The sequence below is a fragment of the Callorhinchus milii genome, unplaced genomic scaffold (genome assembly GCF_018977255.1).
Source record: "Callorhinchus milii isolate IMCB2004 unplaced genomic scaffold, IMCB_Cmil_1.0 Scaffold1, whole genome shotgun sequence".
Lineage (NCBI taxonomy): Eukaryota > Metazoa > Chordata > Chondrichthyes > Chimaeriformes > Callorhinchidae > Callorhinchus > Callorhinchus milii.
Genome location: NW_024704742.1, coordinates 35,942,349 through 35,957,890, shown reverse-complemented (window position 1 = coordinate 35,957,890; position 15,542 = coordinate 35,942,349). Strand labels below are relative to the sequence as shown.

The window sequence follows — 15,542 nt, the reverse complement described above, 5'->3', positions numbered from 1 at the left end:
GGTCAGTGTTAACATCTCTGACTCCACTTGGCTCCAGATTCACATAGAGGACTTGATCAGATGTAGCCCCACATTCATTGTGCCTGGAGTCTTACCCAGTCAATCTCATTCAAAACAGCCAAGTATAGAACAAGGCCTATAACTTGGTCCACTTGCTTCCATTATCAATTATTTCTAGTCTTGGTCTGTAGTTGAGATTTGGGCTGACAAGCAGATTGCAACAATAAGTGTCAGCAAAGCCTGATTCTGATAGACCATCCTTTGAGTTAATTACTTTTATGAATATATTTAATCACTTCAGAGATGTCTGCTATAGGACAGTGGTTTCAATACAAAGCTGGAACTCACATTAGAGACCATCCCAGTTTAAAAAAAAGTGACGAAAGTATCGCTGAAGATGGAAAGTTCACACCATGCCCATTTTATGTCTTTCATCCTTCAGGATTACACATAGAGAATGGAGGTGTAAAGCAGGGCTGTAAGCTGCTCTTTCCAAAGAGTGGGACTTAGGTATAATCACTAGGGTCACCTGCAGGTACTGAAAATGTTCATCTACGCCTTATCCATTGGAAGGTTACACAGCAATTTTGCACTAGAAGCTAAACTTCACCATGATTCCGCTATGCAGCAACATTAAACTTGTCTTAACAAAGTAATTCAGAAGACACTTTGGATGTAAAAATATTCCTGGTGAGATAGTTATAAATGACTTCCAATTCATCAATCAGAAGTATTCATGCAGAACTGAAGATTTTGAGCATAATGAAAGGCACAACATTTGGATGTGCTGCCTGTTTGAGCTTACTTCTGTCTGTTTAGTCTGAATAAGGAATAAAAAACACCATCCAAGGTATTTTTCTGGCTATTTTAGTCTATCAGACATGGCCATTATTAGATATGGAATGCTTGTACTTTGATGTAACACCTTTCATGTCAGGAGGATGTCACAAAGAGCATCCCAAGATTCACTGAAAAATATATAGTGAAAACCCCACATAGGGATGCAGCAATTTAGAGCCATTGTGAATCTATGGTGATAATTTATTTATTCTCACTTTGTGTTTGCCACCTAAAACCATATGAAACATTTAGGTTGTTGGGAACAAATAGCACAATCAATGCTGCCAAGCATGTACTTCATAATAATAATCCTTGCATTCGATATAGCACTTCTCACGTCTTCTAGGCATCTCAAAGCGCTTCACAGAATATACTGTAAAGTGAATTGACTGTATATTTGTGGGCGAAATGCGGCAGCCAGTTGTGCACAGCAGTGTCCCACAAACAGTTGTGGATTGAAGTGAGCAATTTTTAAAAAATTTTCCTGAGGGATTATTATCAAGCTTGTGGAATAAGGAAACGTGCCCAAGGTTTCGGCCTGCCGGAAATGGAACCCAGGTCTCTTGCGTGCGAGTGCTCTAACCACTGATCTATAGGACTCCACAATTTCAACAGGTGATACTTACATTATCATCAGTCGAAATTACTTTGGAGATTGTGTTACATTTATTGCATTACTGCACATTTTTTCATATGAGCAAGACTATACTTTATTAGAGTGAATGCGATGGATACTTTTTGCAGATCTGATAGTGTTGTGTAAGTAGGTATCATGCCTCAGAGTTATCTTTGCTGCTTTTCTGACTTGTGGTAAAGAGTACAACATGAGCCAGTTAAATGGCGTCACTTCAACAGCAACAACTTGCACTTATATAGCGCCCTGCACACAGGGGAGGGTCTCAGAGCGCTTAACAATGGCGTAGCCTGACTCCGAGCCGAGGCGAGGTGGCCATAAGTACAGTTGAGGAGGAAAGTTTTCAGGCATGCATTGAAAGAGGGGAGAGAGGGGGCAAGGCGGAGGGATTGAGGGAGAGTGTTCCAGGGTTTGGGGAAATAGTGGCTGAAAGCGCGACCTCTGATGGTAAGGCGGAGGGTGCGAGGGACGAGCAGGAGGTGCTGGGTAGTGGATTGGGGAGTGAGGGGGTCGGAGAGGTAGGGAGGTGAATGGATTTGAATTCAATTCAGGGTGAAGAGGTGTGTGACACAAGTGACTGACTCACCATCAATTCCATTATTGCTGGATTGGCTCCCAGACCTTTCCTGAAGACAGCGCTGGCACCATTGGATATGGTTTGCCTGTTTGAACCTGGCTGCAATGAATATTTCTGAATCAATGCCTGTTGAGTATGAACTTCTTCATCAGTTTGAAATGTTGCATGAGGTTGACCACAAATGTTATAACATTAAACAACATATCAGATATAGAACATTTCTGTGTTCATGTAATTCAACAAATAAAATGAAAAATCTTTTACTAGAAATAGTTTTGCATTTGGTTCAAAAGCTACTTTATATTTCAAAGGCTGAGTTTGTAAGTTTACCTAAGTTTGTACTGCAATGAAGAGTGACCCATTATGATAAATGCTCATTGCACAATTTTTTTTGGTGGGAATAAGAGAATCAAACTGCATAATAGCCCGTAAAACACAATATCTGTTGAAGTGCTATGTTATTTTGTATTTACCAGTCATTAAGGACTGAAAAGATGTCGATCTCAGAATCCTGAGTATTTGCTAGTGTCCATTCAAAGAACTGCATTTTTTTAACACAGGTGATAAAGTTCCATAAAGAGCAGGATAAATTATTTCTTTAATTCCTTTCATAGAAGGGCACCATTCAGTTTTCATTTGATGGAAGACTTAATCAAAATGTCCTTTTCTCATTCAAAATGAAAAAAACAAACAAAAGAAACACAAATTCCAGCAGTGCAACTCCAGACTCAGTCCTCACACTGTGGCAGTTATCTACAGGCACACGACTCCACCTTCATGTTCGGGTAGGATTTGAGAATCACATCTTCATTCTCGTCCATAAACAGGATGACGATTGGTGACATTTCTTCGGGCACGCAGCACGGCTCGGGAATCCCTGGGACAACACCAACTGCTCTCACTATACTCTGAATCGTAGCATGGTTTGAAGGTCTTAAAGACTGATGATCGAGAGAGATAGAGAGAGAGACAGATAGAGGGAAAAAATTATTGCCATTTGTTTTCTGAACATTATTTTACATTTTCATCTTTTCAACTTCCTTTCAAACCCCGATCAATAAAATAGGACTGACAAACTGTGAGGCCACTCTTGACAACTGGTGTAAATCAGGGTAAATCATAAATCCACACATAACACACAGGACCTTTTAATTATTAATTAATTATATTATAATTATTAATTATTAATTCGTAGAGAGTGTGCAGCAGCTATTATAAGAGGTGTCTGTCTGTCATCGGGTTCGTGAAAGTTTTTGTCACCAAGTTGGTATGTGTAAACATTTACATGTCATGCAGTTTGAACATCTCATACAGACCGATGAGTAACAACAACAGTTAATCAAAACTTTTGCAGTTAAGAAGAGAAGGCTTGTTCATCTTCAGTTCAAACCTGACACCTGAATTTCTCCCACGTAATCGACTGTAAAACTATTGCTCTTAAAATTTAAGATTGGGGAGTATTGTGGAAAATTCTTAAATATGGTCCTAATTTAGAAGCTTTTTCTGTTTAAGAACTGCAGCAAACCAGCTTTTAAATTAAGACTGAATTTCAGAATTTTCCACAATTCTGTGTAATCTAAAATTTTAGGATGAAAGAAGCTAAGAATAAGAGTAGATTGAATTCTGGGCCTCAAGTGTCCATGAGGACAATAAAGCTGATAAGTTAAGCGTTGGAGGTGAATATTAAGACCAAAAATGGACACACGATTTTTGTGACGGAGATCATGGATGGAGTAATCTGTCAGGCATATGCAAGTGAAGGGGAGAGGAAAGTCCAGAAGTATAGAGAGAATTTTGGAGGTTCGCAACACTGTCCCAGTCATTCTACCACACGAGAGAGTTTTAGTGATATGCCAGTGTAGCAGTGCCTAAGCAGGTTCAGCAGGTTGTGACGAAAGTGTGCCAGCTGGATCTATGAAATTCTGACGGGACATATCTCCCTTCTCCATTAGAACTGTATTCCCATTGCTCATAACTGTTCTGTCAGTGGAAGTCTTCAAAATACCCACTGTAATAATAATAATCCTTGCATTTGATATAGCACCTTATCACGTTTTTGAGACGTCTCAAAGCGCTTCACATAATATACCGTAAAGTGAATTGACTGTATATTTTGTGGGTGAAACTCAGCAGCCAATTGTGCACAACAGCGTCCCACAAACAGTCGTGATTTATTATTGTTTTAAGGAATTATTATTCCCGGAAAAGTGATCTGTCAATCGACTAACAACCGGGTTCCTACTTACTGCTCGGTAAACAAAGGTGTGTGGACTAAGGAAACTTGCCCAACATTTCGCCTTGCTGGAAAACGAACACAGGTCTCTCGCTTGCGAGGCAAGTGTTCTAACCACTGAGTTACATGACTCCACTGTACATTTCGGATTTTGCTTGTGTGCTGTGTGGTACTGTGAATCACTGTGACAAAGGGCTAACCTGTTCGAAGAAACCCTGTTCGACTAAGAATTCTGCTAAATTCACCAAAGCAGGAACCATCAGCTGCAGAGATTGATTCCCAAAGATAAAGGGTGCAATCTGACTGTATTCATGTAGCCCCATCACTAACCCAATGGCATACATTAATCAGGATTATCAGGGAAATTCCCATTGTAAACTCACACAGCCAAGGTCAGTCCATTTAATAGGGAATCACCCTGCTGTCTTTTCCAACTACAGTCTTTAAAAAAAGTATGAACAGTTTTAGAGTTGTTCAGCAAAGTAGGACACTGATACATTGATGTAGTGTGCTGTGGCTTAGCAGGTGCAGGTGTGAGCTTGAGTTCCAAGAAACTGTGGAGGCAGTGAGCAGAACCAAAGTTGTACCTAACACTGATGAACGGAGAGAAATAAATACAATTAGGACTCTTGGGCACTATCTAGCTCACTCCAGTGCATCTCTTATTCTCTGGTTGCAAAGCAGCCTTAACAGATGCTGGGAATGCATTGCCTGCTGACCTACGCACGAAGGCTGCACACTACAGGGAACTAAAGAAGGAGTGGAAGAAAGCTTAGACAATAAAACCCACCTGTGGCATTGGGAACTGGCAAGCACCTGCACAGTAGTAGGCATCAAATGACTTGGGAGAGATTATCCATTCATTCCAGCCAATGTCTGCAAAATCCACTATCAGATCACGTCGGGTACAGTTTCTAGGCTCAATCCACTGTCTCCGCCTGGCCTTCCTCAATGTCTGCTCATCAAACTGAAGAGTCTGCGGTTTCTGTCTGCTCCCCTTCCGCTGTCTTCCTTTCCTCTGTCTGTCTGCTGGCCGACGATGTATCTTTTTGTATGGCCTCCGAGCTGCCGATGTAGCATCCTCATTGTACTGATATTCTGCACCAGGCAATTCATTGTTGTGCAATGGCATGAGTAGGTGCGTCGATCGTTTCTTTCTGGTTTCAGGTATCCTGTCAGTCACTGACATTCCTAAATTTGCCAAAATGGCGACAAAGGAGCCCTGTTGTTTTTGCAGTGTGCCCACCACAGTGTCCAGTTCGGAAATTGCATTGTCATTTGCATACACCAAGATGTAAGGGGATCGGTTTGAAAGGAGTTGTTTCCAAGATCTCGGAACAGTTGAAGTGATCTCAATTCCAATCAAAAGGTCATCGTTTAATTTTGCATTGTTGACCACTTGTGTGATGTCCTTCCATTGCCAAGAGAGAAAGTCTCTGTAGAGAGTGGACGTATTGATCATGTAGTGACCCAGAGTTCTGGTTTCATTGCCAGCAGAGGCAAAACCCCAGATTGAAAGATGAACGTTGACTTGTTTTCGGTGTAAATAACGACTGCAGCCTTTAGCATAAGGGCAAATGCCACTACTATTAACGAGATCACCTACAAAATAATGCAATGTGGCGGACAAGACATCTTCAGATTTTGTCAGGGAGGTCAGATTAAAGATGTACAGTGCTTTATCTCCAATATTTCCTACAATAAAAACAAAACATTAGAAGATTAGAAATATTGAAACTACCAAAATGTCAAAGTACACAAGAAAACTGAAGAACTAAATAATTCTAACTCCACTAGAATGCCCTCTAAAACACTTGGTCTCTTTTATAAATAAAAGGCAATACATTTACTTTATAACCCAAAAGCTTCATCAGAATGTTTTAATTGTAATAATAGAATAACAACCATGAATTTATAACGTACACTTCAAGTAAAAAGAAAATAATTGTTAGTTGATATAATTATATTTACAGATTATATAATATAATAATAATAATCCTTGTATTTGATATAGCGCTTTTCACGTCGGGAGGACGTCCCAAAGCGCTTCACAGAACACACTGTAAAGTGAATTGACTGTATATTTGTGGGCGAACGCGGCAGCCAATTGCGCACAGCAATGTCCCACAAACAGTCGTAGATTGAAAATGACCAATTTATTATTGTTTTTGGAGGGATTATTATTAGGTGTGTGGAGTAAGGAAACTTGCCCAAGGTTTCGCCCTCTGCCTGGAATTGAACTCAGGTCTCCCACTTGCAAAGCAAGTGCTCTAACCACTGAGCTACAGGACTCCATAAAATCATAATTGATAAGAAATGAAGTGAATTTTATTATGTAGGCAGCTAATCCACACCATCAAAATCCCATAAAGAACAATCAGGTGGGTAAACAATGTTAATTGAAACTGGGGAGTAAATGTGGATTAGGAGGGGAATGTAAACTAGATCAACTAAGAGAAAGAATCCATGCTTCTTTGAAACAGGAATGGCAGGGAAGTCCCTTCAAATTCATCAGAGTATTTATTACACCTTTATTTTAGGAATTCTCACCCATCTGCTGGTGATTGCAGTCTATTTTATTTGTTGAATACTACTATCTTCAGTCTGTAGCAATCTATTTGTCCATCGATTAGGCAGAAATATTGAAAATTATTTTCAACATACAATGGCTTATTGTTGTTTCCAAGATATTGGAACAGTTGAAATAATCTCTATTCCCATCAAAAGGTCAGCATTTAATTTTGCATTGTTGACCACTTGTGTGGAACATATATTATACAATCTTGACTGCAATGCTGGTGATAGCATTATTAGCCCAAAAGTTACAGAAATGACCACAAATGACATTACCACATTTGAATTTGATGGGATTATATCACATTGAGGATTATTTCTATAAATCAATGGGGCAAAAAAAAAGCACTGTATGTTTTAAAAACTGTTTTATTATAAGGTCGTGCATAGATTCATTTCTAAAATTCAGCCTTGTCATGTTTTACGTTTTAGATTCACAACAGATACTGTTTTATTGCTCAGTGACATACTGACAGAAATTTACTGCACTCAGCAAATGATTAACCAGCAAGAATGAAAACTAGTTTCAGTGCTTCAGCCACTCACAACAGTGTTTTCAGTCCATGTTAGTACCTGTATGTATACATGTCAAAGCTCTAAAGACTCCCATATTATTATGAACATGAACTTTGACAAAGAATGTAAAATAATGAAATCCAGTACAACACCTTCTTTGAGAATTTGATTGCAGTTTCCAATTTGCATTGTGTACATTAGAGTCTGAACTCTTATATCATCTTAAACTTTGAAATCGTCTTCAGTTACACTAACCCTATAATTTAGTCCAATTCAGTCAGCTCTTTGGAGTAGAAACATGCATGGTTTTGTTCATTGCAGGCAAACAGGGTAAACATTGTCTTGGTATCACGGGCTATATTAAACCATAGCTGCTCTAAAAAGCGTTTGGTTCTATTCACATTACGTAAGCCATGGTTGGATCTTGTATTAACTATGAAACATCCATGTGAAACCCCACAGTAAGGTAGAAACTGCACGTACACTGACAAACTAACAAGCTATTAATAAGTTCCTGTGATTTTTAATGTTTCACATTTCCACAGTAGCAGTGTAGATTAAATGCATAGAATATTTAACAGAAGTTTTTAGAGCATCGTGAAACAGCACAATATTTGCCTTAAAAGCTAAAATTTCATTACAGCCAACAAAAAAAAATTGTGAAAAGTCAGTGAGTTAAAGTTAAAGAGGCACTATCTTGATGAAAAATGTTATGGCATGTTCTGTGTAGTCTACAGTTTATTACCTAAAAGGGACACTATCTTCATCCTCCTGACGTGAAAGGCGCTTTATAAATGGAATCTTGTTGTTGTTGTTGTTCATGTTCCCTCACCTCCATAACATCGCCCAACTCTGCCACTACCTTACCGCTCAGGCCCCTGAAACTCTTGTTCATGTCTTCATCACCTCCAGGCTCGACTATGCAAACGCCCTGCTTGTCGGCCTTCCCAACTCCTCCCTCCACAGATTGCAGCCCGTGTCCTCTCCCGCACCAAACTCCGCGACCCCACCTACCCCATTCTCGCCCGACTCCATTGACTCCCTATCCTTCAGAGGATCCAGTTCAAGATCCTGGTCCTCAAATACAAAGTCCTCCATGGCCTCGCCCCACTGTACCTCTGCGACCTCCTAACCCCCTACCAACCTGCCCGCTCCCTCCACTCAGTCGGCTCCAGCCTGCTCCACGTCCCCCGATCCACCATTGGCGGGAGAGCTTTTAGCCATTCTGCCCCCAACCTCTGGAATTCGATCCCCCAATCACTCCGCCTCGCCCCCTCCTTAGCCTCCTTCAAGTCCTACCTCAAAACCCTCCTTTTCGACCATGCCATCGGTCACCCCCCCTTCCCCTCCCTTCTCCCCGCTTGACCCCAGCTCGGGTCTGAAACTCTGTACACTGTTCAGCGCCTTGGGACGTCCTCCCGACGTGAAAGCCGCTATACAAATGTAATCTTGTTGTTGTTATTGTTAAAGTGTTTGACAAACCTTTAATTTGTCTGCAAACAGCTGATATGATGACATAAATCATGCTCAAACACATTATCAGAGATGTCTACATATCATTTGAGTGTGGCATTGTAACAAAACTGACGTATGGCTCTTCTATTTTTTCTCACTCTTGCAGGGCCACCCCGCCACACACACAAAAAGGTGCCCATGTAAACAATCCTCCTTTAACTTATGCTGTAGATTATGGCAATGCTAGGGTGTTTTTGTTTGGTTAACCAGATGTATGACATATGCGGAAACTCATCACCATGCTTTAGAGTATCCAAACCAGAGAGCTCCATATTTACCAACCTTGGTGGCTGCACGTCTGATTCTCTGTTGGTAATTAACTTATTCTACTCTACTTATTATATAATTGTTTATCACGTATTGCGTACAGTTTGCTTGACCGTGGGGAAACCAAAAAAGAAAAGAAAATGTAATCCTCGGAGGCATGAAACAGGGTGCAGCCTGAAACAGCAAATGTCACAAAAGTACAATAACAATATTGGACACTTGTGGTGGGTTACCCTAAGAAAAGCCAGAGTTTTTCGATAGTTATTGCAAGCTCGAACTGTCTTTGACAACAATAGCTAACTCTATACATTTGAATCTGCACATAGGGAGACGCTCCCTAGGAGAAAGCTCCACAGAAGAGGGTGTGCAGTGTGAAGCTTCACCACTGCTATTCGCTGCAGGCATTTGGTATTGATGCAGAATGTTGATGGGCAGCTGCAGCAGCTCTTGTGTTCCTGGCATAGGCATAGAGGTCTCTCTTACACGCTAACAACTTTGTTGATGCCACTCAGGGTCATAATCTTGTAGAGGACAGATAGCCCAGCTGTAATACTGTATTATAGCATACGTTATAATAATAATAATAACCCTTGCATTTGATATAGCGCTTTTCACGTCTTCTAGACGTCCCAAAGCACTTCACAGAATATAAAGTGAATTGACTGCATATTTATGGGCGAACGCGGCAGCCAATTGCGCAAAGCAATGTCCCACAAACAGTCGTAGATTGAAAATGACCAATTTATTATTGTTTTTGGAGGGATTATTATTAGGCGTGTGGAGTAAGGAAACTTGCCCAAGGTTTCGCCCTCTGCCTAGAATTGAACTCAGGTCTCTCACTTGCAAAGCGAGTGCTCTAACCACTGAGCTGCAGGACTCCACGATTATGTTATGCGATTCACATACCACTTAGGTCCTATTGTCACTGCCAGTTTTGTTACCCTTTCACCTAGTTACACCAGGTCTAGCATTGCATCTGTCCCACACATTACATAACAGTTAAAATGCCGATCTAAAATAAACAAGCTATCTGTTACACAAAAATAAAGAATGACAAACATCTAGTGGTGAATTCAATGCATTAAGTGAATGTACTGTAATAACTATCAGCTGACGTCTATAAACCACTTGAGTTTTGTTGTCTGGTTTATGACATCATTCGATCAAATCTATTGAATTGATTTCACATAAGTGACTGCATGACATTTATTACCACTTACACTTTAAATTCACAACATATAATTCAATATATTTACACTTTATATCAATTCACAAGTGTGGAAAAAACAAGTAAGTGCTGTTTGTCACAACCAATTTGTACAGTAAAAGGTGCCTTCACCCTTGTGGTGAAGACACACTATGAAAGCGTAACTGTAACCTCACTGGTTTAGATGTATTTCTGTTGTATGTGAATCCATATCCCTGTCCTGATTCAGTTACTTTACTGTCAAGCTTCTTATATGCAGATATGTCTGTCTGACTTGATCTGTGGCAGATTTCAAATAAAAGCTTGGTGTGAAACTTGCTGATTCACAGAGACCCATTGCTGATGACAGGGGGAGCTCTTTCGCCATCAAATGCAACTTACAATCTCAAATGTACATGATATTGCAATGACCCACAGCAGCAATATGTACAGAGATATAATATCTGAATTGGTGGGGGGAAAGCAGGAAGAATTCAGCTCTGAACATTTTTGACTTCAAAATGAAACGTAGCATGAGTAACAAGGGCATTCAACAATGATACATCCAGCATAGAAGAGATGTGAGTCATTAGATTCCATATTTATAAAGGGAGTTAGTTGCACATACCTATGTAGAAAAGGTGTGATTTTCAAGTGAAATTATGAGGTTGCACAACATGTGACTATGTAGTGGCACTGGGAGTATGCCGTGACAATCAAAGTTCACTTTGAAAGGCTGGTTACAACTGAACCAAGATCAAAATGAAATTAAGTAAGATGGTTAATAGACAAGACTGTGATGTACGATGTATCAAACTGGACTTTGGTCACTTTTTCTCTTCCCCCCCCTACCCTCCTCAGCTCCCCCACTCCCGGGCTCCCAGTGAAGAGCTTTGTCATGTCTTCCTGATGTGAAAAGCGCTAAATAAATGTAAAGTTGTCATCACTGTTGTGTAACATTACTGTCTAAAAAGAAGTTCAAATGACATAACTCTGAACAGTTTGACGATTTCAAAAGGCTGGCAAATGAATTCTCAATGTGATGGAAGACAAAAAAAAATTGAGTGCAAGACGACTGAGGAGTGCATTGACTACAAGATGGCACAGCACGTGAACGTTGTAAAGGCACATATAGGTGTTGTCACGCTCAATGCTTGGGATGTGGAAGAGCAATGAACTTCTCAATTGCTTGAATGTTTCAAAAAAGAAAAAACAATTCTGAAGAAGTATTAGGGGTGAATTTTCAATTTTTTTTCCTCGATTTCTTTTAAGAATTTGCACATCATCTCCTGTTTTAGAAAGGAAGTAGGAGACCTGAGCCCGTTCCCAATGAGACAGTAATAATAATAATAATCCTTGCATTTGATATAGCGCCTCATCACAGCATCAAGACATCTCAAAGCGCTTCACAGAATATACTGTAAGGTGTAGTGACTGTTTATATTGTGGGTGAAATGCGGCAACCAATTGCGCACAGCAATGCCCCACAAGCAGTCGTGGATTGAGTGACCAAGTTATTATTACTTTTGTTTTGAAGGGATTATTACCCCCGGAAAAGCGATGAGAACATATACAAGTGGTATGTTTGATTGGAATTGGAGATTCCAATACATTTTCATTTGGAAACTCACCTCATCCGCCCACTCAACAACAAACAGCACAATAGTGTATCTTTAATGAAATTTTGATATGTTTTATTAGTCAAGAAAACTAAAACAAATTTTGGGAAGGTAATTTGTGGGTTCAGTGCTCAGGTACTTCACCTTATATGAATATCAAACTTATTGAGCAAATCTAAAAGTCAATATAAAAAGAATGCATTGATTTCAAGATGTGTCAACTGATACCCATTTCAGTGCCAATCTCTTGATACCTCAGGTTACATTAGAGAATGGTGGAAATGTCCTTAAATCCAGGGTAAAGTTTTGGGGAAAACATTTCAGCAAAATCTATGCATTCCTAAAATGAGTGCAAGTTTATATTCAAAGGCAGAATACTACAGTGAAGTATCCTATAATGTTTACAAGTTGTTTCATATCTTGATAAATTCAGTAACAAACAGAAACAAAGGTTTAATAACGCTTTATAACCAACACGTAGTATTAATAATATTATAAAATGAGAATGCACATCAGATCAATTAACATCTGAAAAAAAAATGAGTTGAGCTTTAGTTTCTTCACATTTGATGCAAGACGACTAAAGTATTGACACACTCCTAACTATCGCCCTGCTTTTCTCTTTCAGATGCTGATCGACTGGTGAATTTCCAACAATTTCTGATTTGATTTCAGATTTCCAGCAGTTATTTCCTTTTTGGGTTCTACTTCCTGGTACAAAGCACCTGGTCGTGAATATTCAGATGAATTAGGTGTGTGGTACCTCCTGACCTCACTGATATAAAACATCCAGAAATGAAATTGTCATCTTCATAAACACAACGGTAAATATTTAAAAAGCGAATGAGATATCTGATCATGACGCCAACCAAGGTCGTAACGTAATCGTGGATTCCAGGTATTTATAAATTGCTTGACCTTTGCTCTCATGCTTTATGACTTAATCTGAAACCTTCAATTGCATGCAGCCTTATAAATCTCACCCAAGTATATTTTACTCTCAATTTAACTGCATCGCATACTGTGGGAAGTGAAGCTTGAATGTCTCGTTAATCTAATTTGAACCCTTTAATTAGATTTCAGGCTTAAAATTACCACTTGATTATTTTGTAGTAACATACGTACCCATTCTTTCTTCCAGCGTACAACAATTGCAATAACATAGCTCCCCTGATGGTTTAGTGACTACATGCAATGCGCGTTGTAAGTAGCGACAGAGATTAATAAGAAAGCTCCAGGTTCAATCCGCTGGTCTGTGGTGAATTACCTAATCTCAAGCAAATCGGATGTGGGGACATCACAATTGGCCTCAGTGTTTCTCTGCTAAGGCTGGAAAAAGGTTTGGCCAAGGTTTCCATTCATAACCGCTATCCAGTGACTCCTATTGGAAGTGTGGGGGTGGGGGTGGGGGGGGACAGGTTTGAGTTTGGGCTGTGACTCTCTCATACTGCAAAAGTCCACCAACACCACCACCACCACCAACAAGATTCCATTTATAGGGCGCCTTTCACATTGGGAGGACATCCCAAGGCGCTGGACAGTTGGGTCAGGACCCGAGCAGGGAAATGGTCAGGGTGAGGGGAGGAAAGGGAGGGAGAGAGGAGGGGGTAGAGAGTCGAGAGGGGGAAATGAGGGAACCAACTGACCACGAAGGGCAGCAATTTCAGCACAACACTGGAGAGTTGCTGCCCACCTTTGAAGCTGTTCCTTCTCACCAATGACTTACTTGCTCTCCTTGAAAACTTGAGCACAAGGGGAGAAAACCGTGGGGAGGGAAATACGATTCCAATCAGAGCTGAGCCGCGACAGATCCACTCCGCTGTGGATCGGTCACGTAATTGAGCCCCGAAGGTACTCTCCAGCATTATCTTCGGAGATTATTAACTTGAGTTTATAAAAAAAATCATTGCCCCAGGAACACAACATGTCCTAATTCATTCTAGGAAATTGCAACTCAAAACCAGATGATCTGACTTTAATTGCAGCAGAATACCCCCCCCCCCCCAAAAAAAAATGGATTGTTTTCCAAACCAGAGCATCAACTGATTGAGATAAAAAAAATATCTATAAATCCTTGCACTTGATGTTGCACCTCACCACGTCATCAAAATGCCTCAGAGCTGGATTTACCGTGAAGTGTAGTGACTGTGTATGTGTGGGCAAATAATGGGAAACCATGGAAAAGCCAACGCAACCGGTGCTGTTAAAAGGGAACCAAATCCAATGCAACTGACTGGTTGACAGTGGCATGTCATCTCTTTCAAATGTAATATAATAATAATAATAATAATCCTTGCATTTGATATAGCGCTTTTCACGTCGGGAGGACGTCCCAAAGCGCTTCACAGAACACACTGTAAAGTGAATTGACTGTATATTTGTGGGCGAACGTGGCAGCCAATTGCGCACAGCAATGTCCCACAAACAGTCGTAGATTGAAAATGACCAATTTAATTATTGTTTTTGGTTTTGGAGGGATTATTATTAGGCTCTGTGTGGAGTAAGGAAACTTGCCCAAGGTTTCGCCCTCTGCCTGGAATTGAACTCAGGTCTCTCACTTGCAAAGCGAGTGCTCTAACCACTGAGCTACAGGACTCCACAAATGTAGTGCAACGAACTGATGAGAAAACCCCAGGACGCAGAATTAAAATGCAATCCGCATCGAGAGAGGTCCCCAGTTACATTCGCTGAGAGCCACAGTATGGAGAGATCCCCAGTACTTTTTGCATCAGAAAAAAAATTCTCCTAATTTTGTGTTTACAAAGTCTTTGGGGGGGGAACTCGGGAGAGTTAACCACAGCCTCAGGACAACTGGGCTTCGGGTCGGACAGTCGCCACTGAATGCTCCAAAAAAAAAGACATTGTAGGCACAAGTTTTCTTGCAAAATCCAACTCACCTGTAGTGCAAACACACCGAGACCCCCCCCCCCCCAACAGTGACATACCCCCACACACACACACACCCCCCACTCTTCTCATTCGGGGTAACATGACCCCCATCTTCTGCGCTGTGTACTCACCCAAATGTGCTTTGTAACTGCGGACCGTGTTTCCATCCTTCAGCTGATAGCCCGAGTCCTTGTACTTGGTGTAGAGCATCAACATGTGCTCCGACACCGTGTCCCGGAGCAGACCCGAAGCTTTGGGGCTGGGGGGCTTCCTGGGGGTGACGGGGTCCCCCCTCCCGCCGCCCGGACCGGACATCCCACTCAGTCCGCGGAGACCCTCCCTCAGCGCCTCCGAGAAGCCCAGACCGCAGCAGCTCCACCCGACACACACGAACACCAGGGTCCGCAAACTGCCCATCCCCTCCGCACACACACAGCGCAGCGGCGGCTGCACTCCGGCTGATGAGTTGGGGATCTAAACGTTGTTGTTGTTGTTGTTGTGGTGGCGGTGGGGGTGGGGGGAGGGGTGGGGGGGGAGGTGGGGGGGGAAGGGGGGAAAGTTCCTCGCGTAAGTTGCAGAGGTCGGGGTCGCCTGCGGATAGTTTGCTGCCTGTGCGATGGATGCGAGAGGCAGAGCCTTGTCCTGTGGCTGTCCCGGGGTCTGGTGGTGTGGGGCAGAGGGGCAGAGGGAGG

The 15,542-nt window shown here is 41.4% G+C and overlaps 1 protein-coding gene across 1 annotated transcript; it reads right to left on the bottom strand.

Moving 5' to 3' along the window:
* Nucleotides 1–1,524: 1,524 nt before the first annotated feature.
* bmp3 (bone morphogenetic protein 3) lies at nt 1,525–15,293 on the bottom strand. The gene is made up of 3 exons (XM_007896965.2): nt 14,982–15,293; nt 5,075–5,979; nt 1,525–2,992 (listed from the first exon to the last, which is right to left on the bottom strand). Exons 1-3 carry the CDS (start codon nt 15,265–15,267, stop codon nt 2,801–2,803), a joined length of 1,383 nt encoding a protein of 460 aa, XP_007895156.2. The 5' UTR covers nt 15,268–15,293; the 3' UTR covers nt 1,525–2,800.
* Nucleotides 15,294–15,542: the final 249 nt, after the last annotated feature.